The following is a 12,138-nucleotide window of genomic DNA, read 5'->3' as shown; positions in this document are numbered from 1 at the left end:
TTCGGCTTTTGCATTACGGATCGTTTCTAATCATCTAATTGCGTATAGTTTTATTAATTCCTTAGTCAACTGTCGCCAAAGCACATATCTAAAATTTCTATAAAATTCGCTGCACGAAACTTGAGGATCAATTTCCATTCAAATACTTAGCAAGCTCGGGTTATATTAGAGTTACATAGCTGTATACCTACATAGGTAGGTACATTAAACTAAATCAATCGTTATATCAACGTCATTCTGAAATTATAATTTTTCCGAGGCCAATAGTAATTTAACAACAAGCCTAAAGTCGTTTCGTAAAAGAAATCACGATCGTGTTGGAAAACGAACAATCAAGAGTCGCGTATCGTATTTGGGAATCGTATTGAGAAAACGAGTGACCAAGAAAAACAGAATTTTCTTATCTATAAATCTCAAATGTTGCAAGAATCGGCGACGCTTCCTTTTCTCAAGAAAAACTTAGTCGAAAACGGAAAAAGATTTGAATTACAAATGCCGTACGGCGGCCACGGGGATACACGAAACCGTGGCCGCGAAATTACAACGAATTACGGGGCTTAATTACACGACACAGCGAAGTCTTTGAACGGGCAGAAAACGTGGAAACAAGCATTAACACGACAGAAACCGATCGATGCCCTGGTAGTTGATCCGAAAGTGCGTGACCACCCGGCCTAAAAGCAGCCCCGAAGCAGGTTCTTGCACACGCGGCCAACGTGCAATGAGCCGCGATTCCGTATATCGAATCGGTGAGTGGCGATCGATCGATGCTCAGAACGCCGTGCAACTCGGATAACCGTCAATTTGCGAAGGGGTGTAAGACGAGCGTCGGGCCCAAGACGAAACGCCTTGTCGTGATCGAAACTTCACCTCCCCTTCTCACTCTGTCAGGGTCGAAAGGCGAGTACGTAATAGGCGCTGTCTGACGATCGAACCGAGCATGCTCCTGCTTCCTATCAATCCTGCGAATTTTCTTTGTCAAGCGATGTCATAGACGAAAAACGAACGTGATCTCTGTCGCGTTGAATTATTGTGTTTCGCAAAATATCTGTGTTAACGCGTTCGACTCTGATACAAGTCAGCAGTCACGGCAAAATCTGTTATATTTTTTCATTTCTTTCATATGGGAACGGATATTCAATTCTGTACACTGTCAATCAATCACATATTATTTAAATCGTTTCTGTCGTTTCGTTTTGGTATTGAATATGTGTGCTTGGTTTCATGTTTAAATAGTGAAAAAAATGTTGATAGAATGTTCGCGATGGAGATATGAAGTTGAAAGATGCGAAAGTGTACATATACGATATGCGAAAGCATGTGATACATCCAAACTATGGTAGTTATAATATTTAGTGGACGAAACGAATCTTTCTTTAGGTTCCATACTTTAGCGCCTATTGCCAAAGGTATGAATTTGCATGAACAAGCTCAGTGCGATCATAACGTTAGTCCCTAATGTTTTTCACGAAACTTTCTATCATCTATGAATTACGATCATACGTTCGAACAATTGTCAACGTTCAAAACCATTCTTATCCAGCTGCAATTAATTCATAATACGTTGTACAGGTGGAAGAAAAGGGACGTTTCGCGTCTCCTTATTTTCCACGTTAATATCCGCTGCGACAATGGAACATTTAATGGCAATATTTCATAGGCAATCTATTAGAAATCAACGATCGTTGAAGCAATCATATCGATTGATACGAAGGAGGAAGAGAATCAAGGAGGAAGCATCTGAAAGCCTTGAAATGAATCGAAAGAGCGGAAGAACTGCTCGAGTTTCCCGTAATCCCATAACTTAAATTTCTTAACAGCCGATTGTTGATAGAACAACGACAAAAGCAACGTCGTTAGGAACGTTCAAAGAAGCCATTATCTTCCAACGACTTCCGCCGCTAATGTGACGATCGCGGACGGACGATCTTTATCGGCGATCTTCTCGATCCTCTTCATCAGCCTTATATAGCTACGCTGACGTTGCTCCCCCACTTTTCCAAACGACTCGTGACAAATACACAGGATGAGCCTCGACAGCCTATCGATACTTCGTCCGCCATTCCGATGAACGTGCATCGTGCACTCGGATATGTATTTATGCTTCCCGTATCATTTCGTAATTATCGATAACATCGTCAAGGCTTTTTGCAGGAAACAATGGGTCATTACTACAGCTGTCTCGTACTTCGTCTCGACGACCACTGTCTCTCTTTTTGTCGTTTCGATGTCGGCTACTGTGGTCGTCTTCCTTTTTTTATTTACGATCTCCTCTCTTTAATAATCGAACCACCGGATGACTAGTGGATGTACATTTCGATTGTTCGAAATTTTCGTTCGCGATTTTACGCTGCGAAACGCTTTTGATATTCAACTTTGAACGTTTAGGGTATATCAACTGTCTTTTCTCTCTTTTCCATTTTTATATGAGGTTGAAAATATCTTATTTCTACTATTTCTACGTGTCACACGACAGAATATTTGAATTATTTACGTTAACCTCCCGATCAATAGCTACTGGTACCATAAATGAAATGTAAGATTTGTATATCGCGATAAATGGGAAATTACGGTAAATGAGATCGCGAAGGCTAATATTCTGGAATAATATATAATTATTTGTAATTCATCGACAAGAGGTAAAGTCGGATATCGGAAATATTCTACGATCGTTGGCCAAAGAATTGGGATAGTTTTAGTATAGAAATTAACATCTCTAACACTCGTGTAGAATCCATTTCTATGCACAGGATGCATTCGATATTCTCTTATAACTTTGTAATTTGTATTATATTTTCTTATAAATCTGTGCGCTATACTCGTACCGTTCGGCTGGAAATATCAGAAATATCTTGCATAATCAGAGAATTAGAAATTAACCGACATGAAGTGCAATGTTAATCCTTACAGACATAGATGCAACGTAACATATTTTGAATGCAAATGTGACAATGAATTTCCGGACGAATAAATTCCTACGTTCTCGATACAGTAAATTCAGGTAACAGATCGTTGAAAAAAGATACGTTCACTTGCCAGTATATCGACAACGATTGAACGCAATTGGCTTCATGAAGAAAGAAAAATATGGACAGAGAAAAAAGTCGAACTCGTACGCTCAAAGAGAATTATAGGAAATATATGCGGGTCGTGAACGAGCATGTTATAGGATGGCCATATGCACGATTCCGTGTTGCCGTACAATTTCAAATCGAAGAGAAGTTAGCGTCGGTGTTTCGCGGAACGATCGATCGATGCTTCGATGCATCGAGTAAAAAGTGACGTGGACTTGTTGCCTATTAGTCCTCGCCGCGTTCTCGATATTTTACTACCGAATTCGCAATTACTTTAATTGCCTCCAGATGTCAATTAATGACTTTAGCATATGCCGTTGCTGTACAGATTGGCCGAATAGACGAAGCACTGGAGCGGGACCAGGACGCATGTGTTTGTCATTACGACACCGCGATGATTTTATCATCTTTGAGAACGTTTCCGTGATTCCTCTTCAGCCTTCTAGTGTTACTCGTATCGAAAATATATCGATATTCAACAAGCTAAAAATACGAACTCGTAGTAGTTATTATTAGAAAAACATGTTTCTACTCCTACATTTTACAGAAGCTCATACAGTGTCCTAAGAATATATCGTTATATCTAAATCTCTAAAATTTGTATGAGTACTTATGAATTGATAGTGATTGAATTAAGTGAAATAAATATAGCTCATGTGTCGATTAATTATTTGCCAAGTATTTCCAGCAAGACTCGCGAAATAGTAAATTTAGACACTAATTTCAACTTATCCCAAACCCTCTATGAGTAGTTAATTTGATTAATCGACAGAATTCCATTTGTGTATATATCTGTCGTAGCATAATAAGAAGATGGTTAAAAATTCTTTTATCGAGATTAAACCAATTAAACTGTGTATATTTGTTTTCAAATCGGTTTTCTAAATAATTTCTTTCTCTTTGTTAAACTATCTTTGTGGCAAGCCGGTGATATCAATTTTAATTACACATTGAGTAGGAATTAAATAATCTTATAAGTACGTAAGGGCAGAGGTTTTAATTTGCTGTTTGATTTGATTGCAGAGGGCGACATTGGCGGAAAAGGAAGTTTCTGCATTGAAGGAGCAACTTGCCGCGGCAAATGATGGGAACTCGAAGACTGAGGGACATAAATTGTCTCAGACTCCACAGGCAAGTGATCAGCAGCAGGTACACGATGCCAGCAATCCCAGGAGGACGCCGAACAGCAACCTGGAACAGGAACTGCAAGCGAAGGACAAAGAGGTAAGTCTCGTATTTTAACGTTCCTAAAGTTTCCCTACATCTCGCTCAAATCGGTCAAATTGATTACGATACAATGAAAACTGAACCTAACTAAAATTCGAAAGATTTTAATATTAAACTCGGGTGAAGATGTTCATAGGATTGAGAATCTTTTGGTTTCGTTACAATCGTGAACAGTTCGAGCCCTTCAACAGCCATACTGATCTAAACTCTGTAAATCGAAAAATGAAGAAACGTGATGACGTTACGATTCACAATAAATAAATTTACTCAGAATTTTCTATTACTTGTGCCATTTGTATCTTGCGAAAAAGGATAATTTACAGAAAAATGTAGTCGGTTCGAGACTGAGTTTCAAAGGGGCTCGCATCAACGCAATCAATTTGACGCGAAAGGAATTACAGGTGGACGAAACTTGTACGATTGTCGATTAATTATCGAAAATGGCTCGAGAGTGCATCTCGAATTTGAAGCGTTTTAACGGTTAAATACGCTGGCTTTTTCATCTGTAAAAACGGCACACGGGAGCGAGTGCATCGAGCTTCTCACACCGATACAACACCGTGTAATTCCGTTGAACTGTTGCACACAGAGATTTGCGCCGCGTGCGCGTTGAACTGAATGACTGACGTACTCGATAGAGCACGTGGTGGCCCTCCCTCACCCCTTCGTTCGTCCTCGTCTCTCATTCTCTCTCTCTCTCTCTCTCGATCACTCTCTCCCCTACCCTTCTCTTTCTCTCTCACCCTTCACTGTTTTCTCTGCAGATCGTACGCACGAAGCACGCGCACACCAGTCGGTGAAATTCACCCCCGAGTGCACTTCACCTTCCCGATTCGCGATAAACGCCTGGAATCACGCTTTCGGTACGCAAAGTGTGACTAATGGCAGTCGACGAACCGACGGAATTGGTAATGAAAGAAGATCATAAATAGGAAACGCGGTATCGATGAATATTCATCCGGTCGGGGTTGGGTCGAGGTTGGGAATCGTTTGGATTTTGACGAAGACGGTTTGACATACACTCTATGGGTATATCAAGAGCCACGATGAATCGACTGCCTACCTTGCTTTCCTTTTCATCGATTCTACCTGTGAATTCGTGACAAATTGACGATCAGAGAATCTTTAACGTGCATAAATTGCTTTATTTTGTTGTGTGTCTGTACGTCGACCTTAATTGAACGATTGTGTGTTCAAGGAAAAGGGTATAAATGAATTTGTTTGAGAAATTGATGTTCTGTACGTATAATTTTTCAGTATATATCCTACCTGTTTTCTTGTATTCGTATGTAATTTATCCGTGCAGAGAGTAATTCGAAATTATTCTTTATTTATCTGATAGAGAACAGTACTTCGTTAATACATCATATTATTCGGAAGTTTTACTAACAAGTTAATATTTCAACGAATGAATTAAAAACGCACTGTTACTTTACTATTATGGTATATTATAATCAAGCAATACCTTATCAGAGATCGTAAAGCGGCAGTTTTTTAAAGCGTAGTATAACACTACGATATTTTATTAAGGTAGACTGCTGCGATGCAAGCCTCTCCTAAACTGCATTCCGTCGCGTTAAAATCCTCGTAAAGTCTTCCCACGGACTCTTAAAATAACATTCCATTGTTATATACCATCTAAAAGATCCTTCTACGAAATCGCCTCGTTTTCTACTAACATTCCACCAAACTATATAATGTACCAAACATCGCTCTATTAAAATACGTATACGAAATTCTCCACAATATAACGAAACGCGTGTCAATTAAAAATTCATTGCAAAAATTCATCTATACCATATATCGTTCGCATAACACCTCTCCGCGTTTGCGAGTCTACGGATTTGCCCTATTTTCCAGTAACATTTTACAAAACCATACGCTTTACAAAATTCCGCTTCGTCCAAGAAGCGTACATAAAATTCAACATAAGAAAATGTATTTCGGTGGACAAAAATTCACCATCATCATCGGAATCTTTGAAAGTCTGGTTGGAAGCAGATTACCAACTGGAAAAAATCGAACCGCGCCTAATTCCACCGTCAGCAAGGGGGTCTCGAGTTTCGCGGCTGTTGCAGCCCTCGAGAAAAAAAGGACACAAAGTGGTCAAACCCTTGAGCGACGGTTTACGGATCGGAGTCTTGTAAGAACCTCTCGCGGGCCACGAGAAGGGTGCATAATGCGAGCGGCACGAGGGCGGGAGAACCGAGTCCTTTAAACAAAGGCGAAAACACTTAAAAGCTTCGTTGCCGGTGGTGAGAAGGTAAGCGCGCGCGCGCGCGCGCGCGAACACCAGAAAGGAGTGATAAAAACACCGCTAAGAGTTCAATAAGTATCCTGCTTAGGGCCAATAATGCTGCCACCCCTTTTCCACCCTCGTCCGCCCCAGCTACCACTTTGCACTGGCTGCTCTGGTATTCCCGTTTCGAAGGAAATCGTTCGCTTCAGCCCGAGTTGTAATCTCGAAGCTCGATAATCCAACCGCCCTCCCCCCGCCATTCTTTTTTCTCTCCCCTTCGCCGATTCTCGAAGGGTAACCGGAACAACCCCTTACCACCGAACGCGGCAACGACGCCTTTTCACGGATAAGAATTTGCTTCGCGGACAATGTCTTTATTGAGAAGCCATCGCGCGCGACAGGGATGATTTTTATTATTCCCCGATTAAGGGGTGGAAGTCGGTAGATGACGGGATGCTACGCTGGCCCCGGATGATAATGAGGAGTAAATAATGCGACAATGTAGCCGAGGAAAGGAGTAGTTCGATTATCTTCGCTGGAGATGAATCGTTGGCAGGCTCGTGCTATCGAGGGACTGGGTTTATGGTTACCAAGCGAGGAAATCAATTGATAGGGATGAAAGAGATGTTGTTTTGCACGATGGATTTCAGACCATTTATTTAGAAAGGGGATAGCTTCCGTGATCTTCGTTTTTCTTCCTTTTAATTTATATACAAGGCGTTTCGGAATTAATGGTATATAATCTGTACGAAGGAATTTGTCGTAAAGATGAGGCACATTTCTTGCTGCAAACTTTGGTTCTGAACAAATCGATGTTGCTTCGACGATTTTTAAGATTCGAGACCAGCGACGTGTAAAGTACAATCTTCCAATATGTAATATACAACTTCTTTGAAAGTTAGAACACGTTTTCAAAGGAATTATCTATTCCTAACTCGCAATGAAATGAAATTGGTTTCTTCAAAATCTTTCTAGAAATAAAAAGAAAACTGTCTAAAAAATTAATGGTCGGCAATAAGGAATTTCGTTACAATTAGAACATCACAATCGACCATTGTTTAACAGCTATTCTTATCGGTAGAGCATCTTATAGAAATCAGAATGGAAATCAGCTAAATGCTTTCTACCATAGCGACTGACGTATTTGAGTTATAAATATCACGAAGTCATCATTTTATATCGGGGACATTCGAGACCAACATTTTTCGATTGTTTACAGTATCGGCCTCAAAACCCGGATTCCTTTGATCTGCCTCCGACGAAACATATAGTTATTACAAAAAAAAAAAAAAAAAAGAAAAGAAAAAGGAGGGATAAGAAAGAAGAAGACGAGAATTTTTCTTGAAACGTAGTTGTAAAATTCTCGACTCGAACTTTATTTATTATCTCTAAAAATCCCAAATAATATTTGCAGTAGATATTTCTCTGGAATTTGAAACGTTTTCTTTTCTCCGATTACACGTATACGTGCAGTTATTTCTTAGAACAGATAGATAGCACTTTTGAGAGACGAAGGAATTTTGTTTTTCATTATTACCGACTTGGATTCGATATTACTTTCTAACGAATATTGGAGCAAACACGTTACGTATCTGTACGATTCGATCATAAATTTGTCATACAGCGGAGGCAAACGATTCGCTGATGACGTTCAAGATCATTTGCTTTTCATCCATAGAGGACACAGCGATAAATAAATTTATTATCGTACCGTAAATTTCAAACACCTTGAGTGACGGTCGATATGGCGCTTTCACATTTTGGAAAAATCACGGCCGGTATCATAAGAAATTGATAGCGTTGCCACATAACTGAGATAAAAGGGCAAAGATTGCTAAATCAGTGATCACATGCTAGATAACGATCCAGTTTAATATGCAGTTACGAATCAGTATCAATTCAACGCTTATGCGCCGTTTCACTGGAATCAAGTGGTAGTGAGAAAAATAAATATTTTACTTAAGCCCGTTGCGAAATAACCCTGATGGAATTAAGTACCGTATTCAACAGAATAATTTAGTAAATTATATAGACAGTTACAGATCGTATCCAACAATACTCACTCTAGGACTCACTCTGGAGTTGTAATCAACTTCTAAACGCTACGCTGTATCAAATATATTATCTGAAGATTGTATTTCGTACTCTTAAGTGGTACGCGTAACTTTTATTTATTAAATCGTTTTGTTATACAAATTAATCTTATTACTTTATGGTGTACACATACTCTTTTGTTCAGATTTTTTACAGTTCAAAATACGAGTTATGCGTATCTTAATTGTAGTTTTTCACCGTATGATCAACACTTGTATTAGGTTACAATACATTTGCAAATAGAATACGTGCCTTGTTACTTTCCTCCTTTGTTACCTTTGACTTCGATCTGGCTTACTTATTACAGATAATAAAACCTTATGATAGAATACAGCGAATTTATCGTCGAGCAAAGAAAATCGAGCGCAAAGGAAAAATTATAGTTTCCATTTAACGTCAGTAATCTTAGAAATTATATTAAAAAGTTCGTGCAAGAAAAATCCTTCGATAAATATATTTGATTACTCACAAAGGTCCAAGAACAGACAAACAAAATACTTGGCGCATTTTCGTCTTAATCGAACAAGAAATTTATTATCTGGAATACCGAGTATAAAAAGAATTCTCGTTTCTGTCACCGGTAATCTTCTGAAATAAAAAAGAAAATCCTCCAACCAAGAATCGCACGACAGATACATTTGGTCATGCACGAAGACTTCAGAGCATACCGAATTACCTTAACGCCTGGCGTAATTTCATTTAAGTCGGTGTAATTCTTATTTGGACGAATTTACCACGGATCAGGATGGTAATTAACTCCCCGCAAGTTCGTTTGGCGGGGCGTCGCGGATGATTGACAGGGTTGTTCGCGACACGACGCAGCCATGTCTTTGATCTGTTCCGGGGAAAAGAATGGCGAGATCAAGGACAGGTCGTCCTAGGAGGAAAAGGGTTCGCAATTAGACCGCTAACGACTTTGTTTCTCGGTTTCGCGGCACGTTTCACGCGAGGCAAAGAGTCTGGTACCGTGGGGAGATGAAAGAGAGACAACGCGCCGCCGATGCCAACACAAATACGCTCGGCGAGTGTTTCAAAACACGTTGGCTAATGTACCCAGAGCGATAGATCAAGAAATAACCGAGAACGCTATTCGCACTTATGCTAGGCCGGACGATCTTTTGCGACGACCAGACTTCCTGCTTCGCCAGGGCGGCCTCTTCAGGACGGCTCGCTGAAGGGTGTTATTTTTCTCGCTCAAGTATTTTAGACAAACTATCATCAACATGTGTCTTCTCTTTCTCTCTTTCTTTTCTCATGTTTGTTTTCATCGATAGCTGAACGGCGAAGATGTGGAAATTCTTTTCGAAATATTTCTTCAGTTTCTTTGTACGAATGGTTGACTTTTTCTTTTTATTGTATTTGTCAGTTTGATTAAAAGGAGTACGCGTTATGTATTTGGACTTGTTTAGCAGCGAAGTGAAATGATAAAAAAAGATGATAAACATGTAAATCGTTCTTCACTTTACTTTACTTTATTTATTATTTTAGCTTTATTTATATTATTATAATTATTTGTACAAAACCTTTAGTACAAATTCATTGATATATCTCATTACAATCAGAGTTAATGTTTCTGAATTGTTCTACTAGCTACGATAAATTAACCGTTCATTCACTTATACTATACGTCTCAATTAACGAAACCTAATCGTCATCTTGACAAGCAGTTCATTCGTAACGAATTTCTTTAGTTCCACGATTCTCCCGATTTACTAAGAACACATTATTACTCCGAAACTATATAATATAATAATATTATACATTATGTATATTCATTAGTATCGTTAATTTTTTCGAACACCACGTAAGATCTCAAATTTATTTGAAAACTACGGTGTCTTAAAACTTTTCCTAAAACTATTTCTCTAAATATCTATAAGTATAAATCTCATCACTATTTCCTTACAATTTGCGTTCCCCAACACCAATTATAGCAATCGACGAGTTACACGAAATCTCCCTCGAGAACAAATCCAATCACTTCATTCATTAATATCATCAATCTTTCCCAAGCCCAACCAATCTCAGAAGTCTAAGTCTCACATTTGCCTATGAACTTTCTCAGAACTTTTGCAAAATCTCCAAATATCTCACAAAAGGTACAAATCTACTGTACCCACAATATGTATCTACCAATATCCTTTTACGATAGCAACCGAAATCGATATGAACCGTAGGAATCGACGAAATACACGAAACCATGTAAACATCGACAAGCTTTCTGAATCCGAACGAGTGACGTTAAATCGAGGCGAAATCAAAAAATCTCCAAAATGGCAAATATTCGAGTGGCGCGATTTTTATCGATAATTGCGATCGCCGGCGATCACGTGGACCGCGAAGCCATCGCGGAGACATCGACGACGCGGCCATGTCGTTTCTAACGCCAGTAGGCCGAGCATTCCCGCCACGATGTTACGGTATTTGTCCTGATACGAAGATTTGCTGATAATTACCGCGATAAGGGGCAATCGAGTGCGCAATACGCGCCGCGACAAACAATCGCCGCGAACGGGACGACGAATTTTATCGCCTCTCTCCGTGCGAGAGCGTACGAACGCACGAGCGTATTCGCTCGCTCGCTCGCTCGCTCGTTCGCCGCTCATCGTGAAATCGACTGTTGTGAAACGGATTAGAGACCGACTGACAGATCGGTGGGTGGATGGAGAAACCGAGGCTTTCACGATTGCGTAATAGTCCTCGGGAAAATCTCGCCGCGCCTCTGTACCGTCACGATCCAGCGTTTCACAGAAACGCGTCGCATTTCGATGCAACCAACTTTCGTTCGAACGCGGCATCTCTCGATCGAATGAATTTGAACTGAAGCCCTTCGAATCTACAATTTGTCATTTGTATACTTGGTCGCCCGAAGAAAGGGAGCAATATTATACGGTGAAGGTTTTCTGATGCATTTGAAAGATTCTTAAAATTTTACGAAGATTTTATAGGTGAATCGCAAGGAAAGTAGATTTACTTTCTTTGCGATGTATTTAGTGTACAATGGAGCTTTCTATATACGAACTGTCGCGTAGATTTAAGATTTTTTTAATTCAACTGTATTAGTAATAAACTTAGATACACACAGTGTCCAATTGAAAAAATGATTAATAGAAAATATATTTAGTACGATTTCTCGTACTATATTAGAAACATACAGGTGAAGTGTTAATTATTTACAAGTTCTAAAAATAAAGAAATTAATCTCTTGTTATTTATATAGAATGGAAGTATTTATTGGCTACTAGTTAACGATGATTTGTATAAAAAATTTCTGGAAGGCTACAAAGCATTCCTCCTAGGCCGGATTTCGATCGTTTTCTTATCATATCAGCACGAGTCGTTAAATAGGTAAACAATTTGCGGATGGCATCGTAAATTTAGATTTCACCAAGGTATATAAAAAATCGATATCATTGTCACCCTCGTTGTTTGTTCCGGTGTTCTCATTAATACCATACTATCGCAAATAATCTTCCAATTCTTATTAACAGCATTACAATCTAC

The 12,138-nt window shown here is 39.3% G+C and overlaps 1 protein-coding gene across 7 annotated transcripts in view; it reads left to right on the top strand.

Moving 5' to 3' along the window:
* The window catches only part of cut (homeobox protein, cut), a 167,336-nt gene that overhangs the window by 73,193 nt on the left and 82,005 nt on the right, over window positions 1-12,138 (top strand). For all 7 annotated transcript variants that reach the window (XM_033345983.2, XM_033345980.2, XM_033345982.2 and 4 more), the window contains one exon: window positions 4,098-4,298. In XM_033345983.2, the coding sequence (XP_033201874.2) occupies window positions 4,098-4,298 (201 nt within the window). The remainder of the gene's footprint in view (window positions 1-4,097; window positions 4,299-12,138) is intronic.

This window comes from Bombus vancouverensis, chromosome 9, assembly GCF_051014615.1.
Source record: "Bombus vancouverensis nearcticus chromosome 9, iyBomVanc1_principal, whole genome shotgun sequence".
Lineage (NCBI taxonomy): Eukaryota > Metazoa > Arthropoda > Insecta > Hymenoptera > Apidae > Bombus > Bombus vancouverensis.
The sequence above is the reverse complement of the archived record's forward strand: the minus strand, read 5'-3'. Positions and strand labels throughout refer to the sequence as shown.